The following is a 16,934-nucleotide window of genomic DNA, read 5'->3' on the forward strand; positions in this document are numbered from 1 at the left end:
TGGCCACGCCTATGGTGATCCAAATCTCCCCAAATTGTATAAAACTCTGGAGGGAAAGCAGATGAGACAGGATGGCTATCTCTAAATACAAAGTATACTGTCCCCAGGGCAGCAAAAACTGGTACAACAAAGCAGTCAGGACAGAAAAACATTTATCAGTGTACCCTCTCTCTCTTTGACAAGAGCTAAGAAAACCTGAAAAATAAAATCAACAACAAATAATGGTCTCTCAAAAATGTACTGTCTCTCTTGGATTGCTAAACATATGGCAGCTTCAAAGAAGAGGAAGTACCGAGGAAAATGGCAGGAGGCTATAACTCATGGCAATGTCGAAGAAAAAAACAAGATATTTCATACAAATTTAATCATTGAAAAAATTCTGACAGCATAAAAGATGTCATGGCACCAATAAAACTGAATTCTGAAAAACCTCACAAAATTGGACTCAATTTTTTAAAAATCAGTCCTAATTCCTCAAGGCCCCTGAATTACAGAATATTTTAAATGTTTTATTTATTTTTTTTTTAATTTTTTTTATTTATTTATGATAGTCACAGAGAGAGAGAGAGAGAGAGAGAGGCAGAGACACAGGCAGAGGGAGAAGCAGGCTCCATGCACCGGGAGCCCGATGTGGGATTCGATCCCGGGTCTCCAGGATCGCGCCCTGGGCCAAAGGCAGGCGCCAAACCGCTGCGCCACCCAGGGATCCCTAAATGTTTTATTTAAAGGTCAAAAACTCACTCAAAGAAGCTTAGAAAGAAGACTATCACATTTTGCAAGTTGAATCCCTTGTGGTCAATAGGACGACATAGTAGTAAATTTATAGGCAAACAGGGCTTGTAGTAGTCCATGACCAGAAAGTCTGGATAGTAGGTCAACCTACTTATTAATGCCTGTCCCTGTAAGAATATAGAGGGAAACACTGACATGTAAGCATTTTAGAACAGGAAGCAGAACTATCAACAGTTCTTTGAAAAAATATCAAAAAGTGGTTTGAAGTTAACAAATATGTATCCAATTAAATTGTTATAGTTCAACTTTTTTCCTATTGGCTGTAGAATGCTAGGACCTCTTAGTCACCCTGTAACAACAAAGGATTTCCGTTTTAATACAAAGTATGTTGTTATTATAATGGTGATAACCTATAGAACCTCATATCAAGTGAAATGACCCATCTGGTATCAGGAAGTTGCAGATAGCAGATCATTTATTCAGGTATGAAATACAGAGAGCATACTTAGAAACTTCAAAAGTGAGAAAAACCTATCTTTTCAGGGCACTCAACATCATCAAGAGATGATTTTTAGTGGACTTTGTTTTCACAGTCATGACTATGAGGATAGCATTTAGGTAGAGTGGTGAGGTTGAGAGATGGGTAGAGAAGCTCATGTTCATGAAGAACATAAAACTGCAGACAAAAAGGATTCAAATCCTGGTTCCTACCTCTCATGTCCATGTGCCACTGGTCAAAGCTCTGACCCTCTCTAAGCCTCAGTATCTTCAGCTATAAATCAGAGAGTATGGAGCCGGACACACACTGTCCAGAGGATTAGGTAGCTAAACATGTGTCAAGACTTGGCTCAGTGCCTGGTGCAGAGTAAGGGCTTAAGAACAGAGAGAAAAGTAATCCACATTTATTATTGAAGAGAATGTGACAACATACAGGGTTTCGGTCCTTCTTTTGCAAGAACATAGTAAATCCATGATAGCTATAGTTAATCTGTGCACACAGCAAGGCATCCAATGAATACATGCTGAGTCTATACAATGAAGAGCAAAGGAGGAAGAAATCTGAAGAAAACTCATTTTTAAACCTATAGGGATCTGAAAAAAGGTAATATGAATACCTTTGAATTGAGTTCTACTAAGTTTTAATAATCACAATAACAATATATTTTCAAAGTCATAATATAATTCTGAAGTTGTTCAGTTAACTTAGGATGGCATCACTCCTACCCAGGAACATTTAAAAACAGGGGCGGAAGAGTTGCACAAAAGACAATGATCCAGATGTGAAGCACTCTGCAATACATGGTACCATCTCAGGCAACCGATCACCCCTCACCCAAACCACAGCCAACAAACTCTCCTCTGGGAACCATGATATTCCACTTAACCACCATTCTTGGCTTAATCTTCAGAAGGGAATGTATGAGTGTGAATTTGTGTGTGTGTGCATGCATGTGCACACGCATCAATGTCATCAAAAGCCCAGAGTCCAGATGAAATTGAGAAAAACTAGGAAAGACACTGTTGCCAAGAATGATCCACCAGACACTTCAGAGTCACGTACACCCACCCTATTACACAGAATCACGTTCCTGCTCCAAACAAATTAGCATATCAAAAAACTGCCTATTGCAATTGGGTATGAAATACAATTAAAATCATCATTGCATTGCCCTCTGGGGATACATGACTGAAGAATTGGGAAGGGAGTATAGAAAGCAAATGGGGAGACAAGTGGGAAAGAAAGTAACAAGTAAAGACTTCTAAAAAATTACACAGAAGTAGGAGAAGGAAATCAGTTATAGTAGAGAGCAAGGAAATGAACAAAGTATGCATACAACCATGGGAATGCAAGACCAGTGGGACTCGTAAATGGGACTTTGGTGACTTCAAGGACTTCTGATTCACTCTGGACCACAAAGGCCTAACTAACACAGTGCCTGGCATACTGTAACTGTTCAATAAATGCTTAGAGAAATAACGCATGGCGAGATGAAAATGCTGCGTTGTACCTGAAGCAACTGAGAAGCAGTGAAGATACAGTGACTTGCTAAAGATCAGTCATTCATCAGGCCTCATGTGGGGATGCCTCTCCATGCCAGGTGCTGTGCAGATGATCAGCAAACAACAGAAGGGAAATGAAAGTGAGGACTCCCACGTCTGAACACAGGCTTTTTACAGTGTTGTGGAGAGGCCTCTCAAAAAAATTATCACAATTTTTTTGATAAAAGAGAAAGAAGTTCATTGCAAATTTCAAGCATAGAAATTCACAGGCAAAAACGGTTGCAGAGAAATAACCACACTAATAGGGATGCAGGGATATAACTAGAAAAGGAAAAAATATGGAGAAATATTTAAAATGCAGATATATATTTAACTGTGATCCTGGTATAACAATAATTTATTAATAAGATTAATCAACGATAAATAGAAATGTAAAAGTTCAGCCCATTGAAAAACCTCAAAGAAAGATTATGAAATTTTTTAAAAGAAGTTTTTTCTCCCTAGGGAGTGGGGGAGTCAGGGATGCCTAGGTGGCTCAGTTAGTTAAGCACCTGATTCTTGGTTTCAGCTCAGGTCATGATCTCACAGTTGTGGGATCGAGCCCCATGATAGGCTCTGTGCTCAGTGCAGAGTCTGTTTCAGATTCATTCTCTCTCTACCTCTCTCTCAAATAAAATATTTTTAAAAAAAAGAAATTTTCTCCCAAAGTTCATATTACCTATGTTTTTAAATCTAAACCAAGATTTCTAATTTAGAAAGGCAGACACAAATAGGATATTATTCCCCATAGAACAATCTAAGTTCTTCCATGTACAGAACCTGGAACACATCTAGTTCTAAGACAAAAAAGCTTGGTCCTCAGTCATCAAGAGCTCGATTTCTATTCTGGCCCCAAGTAAGCAAAGTTGTCTTCCATGAGGACCTTGGTCAAAGCTCAGAGGGAAGAACTGATATTTGGTGAGTCTACAGACTATGATCTCTGGCCAATCTTCCAATGTCTGAAGTCTCATCTTTGAATCACGTCAGATCACTGGAAGTTCCCATACTTAAAACTAATTAGCCTGAGCCCTTACTAATTCATTCCCATGGTATTACTATAATTTAACATGTTTCTTAAAATCTGAGAGATCTTACAATGGCTCTTTTCCAAATCCCATTTGCTGAAACACTGAATCAAAATTTTGTGGAAAAGTATGTACACACCCACAGATCTAAGATATGTGTACATTTCAGTCTATCCATGAGCTACTGCTCTGAAGGCATCCCCTAGGTTTTTTCCAGGAGTGGTTGGAAACAGCCACATGAAAAGTGCTTTCTCATTTGTTACGTATGAATGTATTATTGAGGACTTTTCCAGCATGTTTTCAAAAGAATTGCCCTGGGGTGCCTGGGTAGCTGAGCTGATTAAGCATTTGACTCTTGATTTCAGCTCAGGTCATGATCTCAGGGTCATGAGATCAATCACTGGGGTCCACGCTAAGTGTGGATCCTGCTTAAGATTCTCTGTTTCCCTCTCTCCCTCTGCCCCTCCTCACTCTGCTCACATGTGCTCCATCTCTCCCTCTCTTTAAAAAAAAATTGCCTTTAAGAATTTAACACCACTTCACATTCCTGAAAACTATGTGCTTTAAGCTGCTTTTTTGAGGAGGATGGATGATGCTTCAAATGTCTGTTTTGCTCTTGCTCCTAGGAAACTCATTATCACATCATATTCTCAACCAGATTAATTAACATTTGTCATTGGCTTTTCTTCTATCTCAACTTTCAAATTATATTTTTTTGTTAATTGTGTTACTTACATCTTCATTATATATGTTTTCCATTTCTCCATTTCCTCTCTATACACACACACATATGCAAATTCTATTCTTCTGTTCTAATTCTTCTTGAAAGTTTCTTCTAAATATGTCTGATAAATGTGAAAAGGGAATTACTGCCTATACATGCAGAACTTGTAAAGTGCAGGATCTCTAAACTGAAGATTAACTATATTTTCTTAATAGGTGTGAGGTAACTTCTAAAAGAAGCTTCACCTGTGGACTTTCAGAGTTAAAGGAATTCATATCTCACTAGAGAATGTCCTAAGTCCTTTCATCAGCTATTTCAAGCTCAAAAATTATGAAGTAGTCCAAAAATCATGGCAAGATGACGTCAGCATGGACCTATGGCCTTTCTAATCTAAAGTAAAAGGGAGGTGCAGTGGTTTACCCTGATGCATAGAAGATGCTTTCTAAGACCCCTGTGGGTGCCTGAAACCACAGAGAGTACTGAACCCTATGTATACTACATTTTTTATTATACATATATACGTATGATAAAGTTTAACTTACAAATTAGGCACAGTAAGAGATGAACAAAAATCACTAATAATAAAATAGAACAATTATACTGTAATAAAACTTTTGTGAATGTGATCTCGCTCTTTCTTTCAAAATATCTTGTTGTCCCTTATTCGCTCTTCTTGTGATGCTGTGAGATGATAAAATGCCCATGTTATGGGATGAAATGAGGTGAGTGATGTAGGCGTTGTGACGCAGCATTAGGCTACTAGTGACCTTTTGATGATTCATCGGGAGGATCATCATCCTAACGGGGGTTGATGGCAGGAAACTGCAGATAAGAGGGAGGTACTGAACTAGCCCCAAGCCAGAACTGAAAAATTGACTCCTCTCTGACTTTATTACACTTAAAACCTGCTCCTTACCTGCCCTCCACTTGTTCTTGCTCAATGGAAGGCGAATAAGTTAAAGCTGAACACAGCCAGCCATCACTCAAAGTAAAAAAAATGAAATCCTGCCATTTGATAGCCATACAGAGAATCCCTTTACGTACTTCACGGACCTTCTATACGAATTCCTGACAGCTCGGTGGGCCACAGACCCTGCCAGATTTTTGAGCTACATCTGCAGTATTTTCTATTCAGGCAGCTGGCATAAAGTGGGAAAATTCATTAACATGCTAATGATGTCCTATTTAAAATTCTAGCCCTGATTATTCTGTGATTAAATCTCTCGCCTTGACGTCTGCTTCCTTTATATCTGAGTTATAGTGAAAAAATCAACAATATTAATAAAGTACAATACAGATTACAACTTATGCACAGGGGATGGAAAAAAGTTATATAAATCTCAGGGTTGTCTTTTTGCTGAAAAGCAGATGTAACAAATCAAAAAAAGTTACTTATTTTTTTCCCATCCTCCCTTTAAAAAAAATTGAAATCCACAGTAATTAAAGGTGTATAGTTAATCTCCATAGGTATTCAGGGGTTGAAAGCTTTTCATTCTATTTCACTGTACTTAAAGTTGCTCAGAATTCAAGCATGTTCTCCTGAAGTCTTAAGAAGAGCTGATACAGGTTAAAACACACCCCCCCTTCTTGCCTCATCACAGAGAATGTGTGTCACTGTGACAAAGCCAGTGATTTCTGTCTCCCTTTGCCCTTGACTACTCTGGCACATTTCAGTACTTTTTCATCATTTTGTTCTGTCTGCTGACACTTCAGTATGAATATCCCACTCAGACAACTTCAAGCATCTTCCACGAAGGACAATCAAACTTACCTCTATTCTCACTAAATTAGAAAATGAATTTGAAAAATCAAAAAAACGAAGAAGATCCAAGGTCTGGTTCTGTTATTCAAAGTAGAGGAGTAAAGGAATAAAATAGAAGTAAAGGAATGTTTCATTTTAACATTTGGCCCCAGTAAATGAACAAATATTTACGGTATATTTACTATTTTCAAAGACATCATGCTGCATACTGTGACAAAACAAATGAAACATAAGGACAGTGCTTTTCTTTGATCTCAATCAAGCCAGCCCCATAAGATGTAATAATATTTTAAATGATCAGCAAAGCACTTCCCATCAATAAGAGTTCTCTGTACAAGAGAGATTGCTAATTGTTCCCTAAAACTGCAAATTTCTCCTTCTGCTATAGAAACAGAATCCCTGGTTAGACTTGGACATATAGGTTGGGCATCTTGGACCAAATGTCACATGTTGAGGAGTACAGATGAACAAAATCGAAGAGCCCGGGTCCCTGACCATCACAGAGTCACTTGTCCATTCCTAAATTGCCTTTTTCCCTTGTGCCACATTCTGAAACCATTGTAGGAATTCAAAACCTGGGTATTTTTTAAAAGAATTCTACATATTGCTTATTTCTTAGTCTTATTTTTTAAGCATTTTGTCTAAGGATAAAAAGAGGTAGCTCATGGTACCTATACGCCTATGCATACTATTCCTTTGTATCTGCTCTACATGTAAAGCTCTACATTGAGAGCTTCCTCTAAATTTTTAACTCTCAAAAGCCAATAAATGGCAGACTATGGACTTTGGCCTAGTTTTATTGCATTCCAATAGATAAAAAGCTCCAACCTACTAAGGAATTTGTTATATATGTATTATTTATTTATTTATCTCCCATTACTTTCATCAACCCAAGATTACTAATTCGGTTAACCTGATACCAAGTCACCTCAAACTGGTCAAGAATTACCGTCAGGCTAAATAAAGCATAGGGAAGAGGGTAGCTGATCAAGCAAAATCCAAGTCTAAAACATAAAGAACGCCTTCACAACAGTAATGAGCCATCTGCAATTTAGAATCATTGATGGTAACAATTTCTCATTCCATTTGTTTATGTTTTATTCATCATTTTGAAAATAGTAAAGTGACAAGGGTGAGATTCAAAAAATACTACATGGCTCTTTTTTTTCCTTCTTAAGAGATATTTATGGCTTTCAAGAGCTCAACTGTTCAAATGAAAATACTGCTGAACTAAATTTGTCCAAATTTGTTCACATCTTCTTTATTCTTAGATACAATAGATTCCCCATTTTGTGCCAAAAATTACAGAGTGACAACATGAAAAATCTTATAGTTGTTATTGTTAATACATCTGAAAAGTCTATAGCAAAAATTCATTTAAAATATCCAATGATCTTTCCTATCCTGACTTCACAGAGCACATCATCATATCTTAGGGAAAAATGTTACTATCCCTCAGTACTCTAGTTACAGAGTCAGATTCAAATGTACAGTCCCTACATATTTGCCAAAAAAGAAGTCTTGACCTACAGAAGTGGGGAAAGGAAGATAAGTAGCTCTCAATTGTTTAGCCAGGGAGGCCTGCCTATTACTAAGAAGACTCTATAACAACTGAACATCCTATCTGTGATTCAAATAACTATAATTGAACGTCTTTCTCAATTGAGTAAGCATTTAAAACAAAATTCATTCAGATTAAAATGACACACCTAATTTCTACTAATTTCATATTTCTTTGTTTGGTTTTAAATACTAATCTTTATTTACTTCAATCCGTGGAGTATTTTCAGGTAGCTGTGTTTCCAATGTGGCTAACATCCCCGTTCTTTTCCTATTTCTTTTTAAATAAGAATACTTTGTAAATATAGTTATTAATTAGTAGATAGGTCTTTCATTTTCCTAATAAACATTTATTTAGGGATGATAATATACTATATATGACCTCTCACCTCCAGCAGCTTCTTCTTCCTAGAAGAAATGCAAGGGCAGACACACACACCCACACATATACCTCAAGATCTTTATAAGTTATTTCATTTAATCTGATTAAGTACTGCTCAATCAACCTATGAGTTCGATATTATTCTTCTCATTTTACCAGTAACAAAACAGATTCTAGTATCTAACATATTTGAAACCTGCATTTATTTCTCATGATTTCATTCTTCAGATTAGATTAGAAACTGAATCACTGTAAATTCTTTACATTCTTTTTTTAAGAAATACGTTTTCACTTTTTCAATTCAGACTGAATAGCACCTTCTAAGACTATCCCTCAGGGAGCAAACCTCAAAGTGACCTCAGTTACTCTTAACAACCAGAACAGGAAAAGAATACAAGAGTATGGTAACTCCTCTGACAGGCGGATACTTCAGTTAAGGCATCATTGGCCTCTTCTACATCATTCTTCCTGGAGAAAGAAGCTCTCACAAAAACTCACACATAGAAAAGCCACTTCATGGTCTTTATGCAGTCTTCTGAGTCAGCCTGCTCTCATCTGTGATTGTGCAAGCCAGAAGACTGAGCCAAGGAACAAAAGGAACATAATTGTCAAACAGAGAAAATTCTCAAGACCTGTGCCAAGGGGGAGATTACTCTAAATAATCGCAAGGCCATTAGCAAATCCAGGGTAGAGAAGGGGGAGTAAAGACAAAAAAGAAAAGACGTCACATGTGAACAGCAAAACAAAAGCTGACAAGTAATTCCACCCCATTTGCCAAGACTCCTGCCAAAAAAAACCCTCCAGGAAAAATATTGTGTGCTCCAGGACGCCCTTTGCAGTGATGCTCACATGACACACAGAACATCCTGCCCAGCCACAGAGCACAATCAATACCACAATATTTCACCAGGCAATAGTTGTGATTACTTACCGTAGGCAGTTTCCCCCTGGTCCAGCTCTCTTCTCAGTTTACTGTAATCTTCCTTAACACTCCCCAGCTTTTGGACATTTCTGGAACTCAGTACCCGAAGCTTGTCCAGGAGTCCCTCCAGCCCTTCCCTTTCTGATGTTAATGTTCTAATCTCCTCTGTGAGCTCCTTGGCTGTAGAGAAATTATTTCCTGTAGCACATTGCAAGAGAGAATGAGGGAAAACAAGTTTTACAGCATCCCCACACATGGAAGATTTAGCAACAGCTTATGAGTACCAACAGTATGGAGAAAGAGGGCTGATCTTTGCAACTGCATCCAGCCACATTAATAGTCTTCTGTGGAGGAACCTGGAAACACACTAACTGTCCTCCTTCAACTGGGAAAACCACCAGTCTCTTTATGACCTTATTTTTGTAGTCTGTTTTAAAAGTCCCAATCCAAAAAAATAAAATAAAATAGTAATAAAATAAAAGTCCCAATCCAGGTCCTTGTGAAACACAATGATGCAAAAATGTCCAAGTGAGATCCAGGGAAATCATGTAGTATTACTCCATTCAAATATCTAAATGTCGGGATGCCTGGGTAGCTCAGCAGTTGAGCATCTGCCTTTGGCTCAGGACGTGGTCTGAGAGTTCTGGGATTGAGTCCCACATCAGGCTCCTGCATGGAGCCTGCTTCTCCCACTGCCTGTGTCTCTGCCTCTCTCTGTGTCTCTCATGAATAAATAAAATCTTTAAAAAATATATCTAAATGTCAAAGAGGTGAAATATTATAGTAGGGTGGGAAAGGACTAGCCATTACAGTCAGACTAGACCTAAATTCAAATCCTAGTCCTCCTGTTACTCAACCTTCATGACCTTGAGCAAAGAAATGAGAACACATAATTTCAGGGCAAACTTTTTATAAAATGTGATTGTACTAATACCTGCATCACAGGTTGCTTTAAGAACATGAAATTCCATAAAGAACTAACCAAAATATATCATGCATTGAATCTAGCAAGGTTGCAGGATACAAGGGCAATGTACAAAGATCAATTGAATTTCTAAATAGCAACAGCAAATAAGTAGAAGATGAATTTTTTAAATACCATTTACAACTTTTTTTTACAACATATTTTAAAGGTCAAAATACTTAGGGGTAAATTTAAAGAAACATGTGAGGCCTCCATACAGAAAATCATTTTTAAAAATTCTGAGAGAAATTCAGAAAGATTTAAGTAATCAGAAAAATATAAGACTATATATACATATATTGGAAAACTGAATGTTTTTAATACTTCTATCTTCCTTAAATTCATCTATTCATTTAACACAATTACAATCAAAATCTCATGGTGGTCTTTTATAGAAACTGACAAGCTTATTCTAAAATATAGAAGAAAATGCATAAGGCCTAGATTAGCCAAAAGAAAAATTCTTTTAAGGTGGAATAAAGAAAACATATAATACTTGATTTCAAACTAATGCTGAAGCTACACATCAAGACAATACGGCATATAGATAAATAGACAAATACATCAATGGAATAAACAGTCCAGAAGTAAAACAAATGCACACAGTCAATTGATTTTCAACCAGTGTCAAAGCAAGTCAATGAGGAAAAAAGAGTACAACTGACCCTTGAACAACACAGATTCAAACTGTGCATGTCCATGTATACACGGATTTTTTTAATATAAATATAATATAGTAGTGTGAATATATTTTCTCTTCCTTGTGATTTTCTTATTAGCATTCTTTTCCATACTTTATTGTAAGAATGCATGATGTAACAACATATAACATACAAAACATGCACTAATCAACTGTTTATGTTATTGGTAAGGCTTCTGGTCAACAGTAGACTACCAACAGTTACATTTTTGGGAAGCCAAAAACTAAACTCAGATTTTCTTGACTGTGCAGCACATCAGCATCCCTAGCCCACATATCGTTCAAGGGTCAACTATATTTTCAACAAATGGTAATGGAACAACTAGCTAGTGAAATGGAGAAATATTAGCTTTGATCCATACTTCAAACCATATGCAAAATTTAATTAGAGATTGATCACAGACCTACATGTAGCTGCAAAAACTATAAAACTTAGAGAAGAAAGTATAGAATACTTCTCTTTCGAATAATCAAAACTTTGGTTAGACTCAGAAAATACTAACTAAAAAAAAATAGATAAATGGACTTCATCACAATTAAAGACCTCTACTCATCAAAAAATACCACTAAAAAAAAGATGAAAAGGCAAGCCACAGACTGGGAGAAACTATTTGCAATACATATACCTGACAAAGGAGTCAAATTCTACAACCCAATAATTAAAATACAAATGACTTAACAGGCATTTTACAGAGTAAGATATGCAAATGGCTGGTGATCATATGAAAACATGTTGGTGGTTATTAGTTACCAGAATAGTACAAATTAAAGCCATAGAGATTCTACTACAAAACCATTCAAAATTCATGGTTCAATGAACCAATGGTTCAAATGAACTAGACTGAAGCTGTCTAGCTGGTAAGGATGTGGAGCTGCAGAACTCTCAAACATAATGGGAGTGTCAGTGACACAGCCACCTTGAGAAGACTCTCATAAAGTTAAATACACACCTGTTCTTGGGCCCAAAAATCCTACTTTCAGGTATTACCCAGGAGAAACAAAAACATGTAATCAAAAAATAGTTGCATGCAAATATTTATAGTAGCTTTACTCATGATAGCCCAAACAAACAACCTAAATGCCCACCAAGGGGAGAAAAGCAGAAACGGGGGCACATCTATGCAGTGGAGACTACTCAATAACAGAAAGGCACAAACTCTTCATACACACAGTGACATGGAAGTATCTCAAAAAGAAAAATAATAAGACATAGAAGACTGCATGCCACATGATTCCAGCAATACTAAGTTCTAGCACAGAATGATCCATGGTGAAAGATATCAGAACAGAGACTGTGTGGGGAAGGCGGATGATGACTGGGAAGGGGCACAAGAGTGATGCTTCTGGAGGGATGAAAATATCTTGATAGGGCTGCAGATGAGAGGTGTCAAAATACATACAACCGAACATTTAAGATCTGTGCATTTCATTGAATTTAAATCATACCTCAATAAAAAAGGAAAAATATATTAGGGAAAATTTTAATATGAAAATTATGTTGTAAAAAAAAGAAAATTATGTTGTAAATTAATAAGCATATTACATTAGTGGGTGCTCCATAAATAACAGTTATTGTTATCAAGGGGCTCCATGATGTTTGCACAGTAACAACTATGAATCTTTTCTCCTCTACCTTACAACAACCTTAAGAGGGAAGTCATGCCCTATGTTATCTATTCTGAGAGGCACACTTTGTTTCCCCATGGTAACATCTCTGAAATGGAGATGTGTCCAGGCTGTGTCCATCAGCCTGGAAGTAGTCCAGATGAGGCTGTTACCATGTGATCATCATTCTTGGTGGCTCAGTGGACCATCTGCAAGCCACTGGGGTTTCAAAGTAAAAACCATTTCAGGATCATTGGAGACCTGGCTGTTGCCTGAAAACCATCTCTTGTAATGGATTTGTAAGATTGGGCAAGTACCATCATTTAAAACTTGAAGAACTGTTTTGCAGCTTGGCAGAAAACAGTAGTTCATTCTTGGGAGGAAAAAAATAGTTTCTTCACCAACAGCTTCACTGATGCAGAGAAAGATAATGGGTGAAAAAATGTGAGCTCCAACTACTTTGAGTCACAAGGTGTTTCAGAATACTCAGACTCTGAATAAGAAGACATTTTAGGAAAACCTTGAGTGATTAAGTTTTCTTTTGAAAAGGATTTTTCAAAAGCCTAAATATGTCTAAAAGAACTATTTCAATAAGTATAAAATAAAAATCCAAAGCCACAGAAAGCATTATATCATTGTTTAATTGACAGCAATTTTTCTTTTCTTGTACTATATAAAATAATGGGGCATTTTATGTTCACTGAAATACATGTTGTTATCTCTGCTTTATAGTCAAGAAAACTGAAACCTCAAGAAAAAATCTTGCTAAGGTTACATAGCAATAAAATGTAGGACAGATTTCCAACTCAAATATAACTCCCAAATCCTTCTTAGGTACTAAACTACGTTGTTTACTTTTATTATTATTTATTATTATTATTATTATTATTATTCAAAGGCAAGTTTCAACCCAATATAAATGGGAGAAATATGACTAAATGTTTTCCCACTTTAAAGGCATTCTGAACACCCAGCACTTACCACTTCTGTCACTGAAATCCAGTTTCCAATTCCATGAATGGATAAATATCTTTTGAGACCCTATTTATTGTCTATCGCTCAAGTGGTCAAATATGGGAGGGAACAAGGCACCACCCTGCTCTCCAGGAAGTCACTGTTAAATAAAGAGGAGGATATGTGTTCTAATAAATGGGCAAATATGCTCTAGAAGAGCTAACAGAAGAAAAACTGTTCCAGAAGGGGAGACAGAGGCAGGTTTCACGAGGGAAAAATATAAGGTTTCCAAAAGAAGAAACAGAAACCTGGTTAGACAGCATGCTTGCCTTCAGTGGGTGGTAGGAGGCATGTGGCCTAGGTAGAGACTAGACCCACAAAGAAGTTGGATCCTAATGGTAGAGGGTCCAAGATGCCAAGATGATGGGCTTGACCCATTTAGAAAAAGTCCGGATAAGGAGAGCAGACTGGACGTCCACAAGTTTTGGGCTATAAATAGCAATACAAATAAAACATTTCCTGGATCCATGATTTCCTTCTTTTTTTAAGATTTTATTTATTTATTCATGAGAGACACAGAGAGAGGCAGAGACATAGGCAGAGGGCGAAGCAGGCTCCCTATGGGGAGCCTGATGCAGGACTTGCTCCTAGGACCCTGGGATCACGACCTGAGTCGAAGACAGACACTCAACCACTAAGCCACCCAGGTTCCCCCCGTGATTTCCTTCTTGAACAATGACCAAGTTAGGGCTGCTATGGATGGGGCCCCTGTAGACTGCCACCCACAACCTCAAGTTTGACAGGTACAGAGTTCTGGTTTGGGAAGATGAAAAGATCTGAAGATAGATGGTGATGATGGTTACACAGCAACGTAACTGTACTTAATGCCACTGAACTGTACACATAAAAATGGCTAAAAAGGGGGATCCCTGGGTGGCGCAGCGGTTTGGCGCCTGCCTTTGGCCCAGGGCGCGGTCCTGGAGACCCGGGATCGAATCCCACGTCGGGCTCCCGGTGCATGGAGCCTGCTTCTCCCTCTGCCTGTGTCTCTGCCTCTCTCTCTCTCTCTCTCACTGTGTGCCTATCATAAATAAATAAAAAAGTTTTAAAAAAAAAAAAAAAAAAAAAAATGGCTAAAAAGGTAAATTCTATGTGTATATATATTTTATCACAATAGAAAGATATCCTTTCAAGAAAAAAAAAAAAAAAAAAGAATCTCAAGATATGTACCACATGCCCAGGGTAGTTTGGGGAAGACCAGCCCAGAGGTGTGACCACCTCTAGACATGGCAGCCACAAGCACAATGTGGTGCCTTCAAATGTCCCTTCACTGGCTGGGCTCAGGGAAGCCCAATCTTTCTGCTGGACCATATTTTCAAGCAAGAGGGAGTGACCAAAAGTGAGGTGGGCACCAACTGTCCCCAGAGACACCACAGTGTGCAATCTCTTCCTCCAAACAGTTCAGAGAGAAAAGATCTCTAAAAATAAATCAGAAAAGACTACATAGGCAGGGCAAGTGCCTACACAGAAGGTTTGCTAGAATGACAGGAAATACATTCTCAGATTACCCTGCAACTCATGACAAGCTCTAGAGACCAGGGCCCTTAATAAAACATGAGAGAGATCATTAATTAAAACCTGGGTCCCTTCCTTGATCCTGAGGGAAAATGCATAGTGATAGACATGTAAATTTTATATATGCAGGAAGAGTGCAAATTCCCAAAGAGACAGTTAATACTACAACTGAAGCCATGATAAAATGCTACACTGCCCCCAGTTAATATTTTATAAGCATTTTGGTCTCAGATCCAAGCCCATGAGTAAATCCTTCTTGATTTAGCCCTCCCTGATTACTGAAACTGGCCAAGAGCTCTGTGATGAAAATACAGAAAAGTAAAAGCTGATCCCTGAAGGAAGTCCCATCAGTGACCCCATGCCCCCAATCTCTGTGACTCTAATGAGCCCCTTTCCTAAATGCCACAGGAGGATTTGTGCAGATGAATTCCCGCCTTTGCCATCATCCCACCCACACATCTGTCTGCTCTTCAGCGAGAGAACCATACCTGGGCTTTCACAAAGGCTTATTAAAGCACCTGTCAAAATATTTCCTTCTACAAATGCCACAATTAAAACCCTCCAGGTGAATGCCAAAGCCAAAACTGACTTTACCCACTCTGTTCCTTCTAATTGTATCTTTTATCCTGAACTTAAATATGTCCCTCCTCTACTTCACAGTATCTGGGGTTTCTTTTTTGAGGCTGTTATTTGAGAGTCCGATTTTACAGAGTACAGGGCTCTTGTTAGGCCTTTCCGACAAGTCAGGATGGGGATCTCAGAATGACTATCCCTGGTTTGCACTTGGAGAAACTAAGACCCAGACCTTCCCAAGGTCACAAAAGTTTTGGAATTCTAAGATCCCACATGAGGTTACTGATCTTGAACTGGGTTTTTCCAACCTCATGTTAAGGTGCTTATTCTACCAAATATAATTCAACAAGTGACTTGGTCAAAACGTGGCCACAAATCACCCATAAAGGGAGGGAGTACAGAGAGCCTTAGGGAATGAACTCTGTACTCAGCTAGGCTGTATCACCAGATAGGTCCAGCCCTCACTACGACTTTCAATTAGGGGGACATGCCACACACACACACACACACACACACACACACACACACACACGCAGTACAGCATAGGTCCACAGATACTTCCATCTGTAGCGATCCTCCTAAAATTATTCACATTTACATACTCTAATTTCAGCTGTCCTTCTTTACTGGAAAAAAAGAAATAAAGCTAGTGTGAAAATCATCAAACTCCAAAAATAATAGAGTCCTGCCTCTTTTTTCTTTTTGGCAAAATGCATATCTTTTTTTTTTTTTTTTTTTTAAGATTCCATTCATTTATCCATGAGAGACACAGAGAGAGAGTCAGAAACACAGGCAGAGGAAGAAGCAGGCTCCCCCAATGCGGGACTCAATCCCATGACCCCAGGACCATGACCCAAGCCAAAGGCAGAGGCTCAACCACTGAGCCACCCAGGCATCCCAAGGCCATTTCTTTTGAGGAACTCCAAGCTCAAGTACATATGGTGAGGCAAGACCTCATGCTCTGTCACTCAGAGCCTCCCCCTCCATGATGTCAAAGCTAAGAACTTGGCCTAGCATGGGATGCTTGGGTGGCTCAGTGGTTGAGCGTCTGCCTTCAGCTCAGGGCATGATCCTGGAGACCCGGGATCAAATACCACATTGGGCTTCCTGCATGGAACCTGCTTCTCCCTCTGCCTCTCTCTCTCTGTCTCTCATGAATAAACAAATAAACTTGAAAGAAAGAAAGAAAGAAAGAAAGAAAGAAAGAAAGAAAGAAAGAAAGAAAGAAAGAACGAACGAACTTGGGCTAGCAGAGCAAAGGCTACAAACCAGCACTTGCCAATACTCCCCCTACCACTCCACCACCTGTCTACGGAAGCTCCTTTGGCTGGAATCTGCCATTCTCTGTCAGTTTTATCACTTTCTTCCAGTCAGTATGATTTCCTGAGAGAGCAACAAGCACTTTATGTGAGCAGA

The 16,934-nt window shown here is 38.3% G+C and overlaps 1 protein-coding gene across 9 annotated transcripts in view; it reads right to left on the reverse strand.

The window, feature by feature from the left end:
• The window catches only part of DISC1 (DISC1 scaffold protein), a 354,242-nt gene that overhangs the window by 184,112 nt on the left and 153,196 nt on the right, over positions 1–16,934 (reverse strand). For all 9 annotated transcript variants that reach the window (XR_013377586.1, XR_013377585.1, XR_013377587.1 and 6 more), the window contains exon 9: positions 9,157–9,345. Coding sequence is in view for 6 of the 9 variants with exons in the window: in XM_077894502.1 (XP_077750628.1) it covers positions 9,157–9,345 (189 nt within the window). In the remaining 3 variants the exon portion in view is untranslated. The remainder of the gene's footprint in view (positions 1–9,156; positions 9,346–16,934) is intronic.

Source organism: Canis aureus, chromosome 4 (assembly GCF_053574225.1).
Source record: "Canis aureus isolate CA01 chromosome 4, VMU_Caureus_v.1.0, whole genome shotgun sequence".
Taxonomy (NCBI): Eukaryota; Metazoa; Chordata; class Mammalia; order Carnivora; family Canidae; genus Canis; species Canis aureus.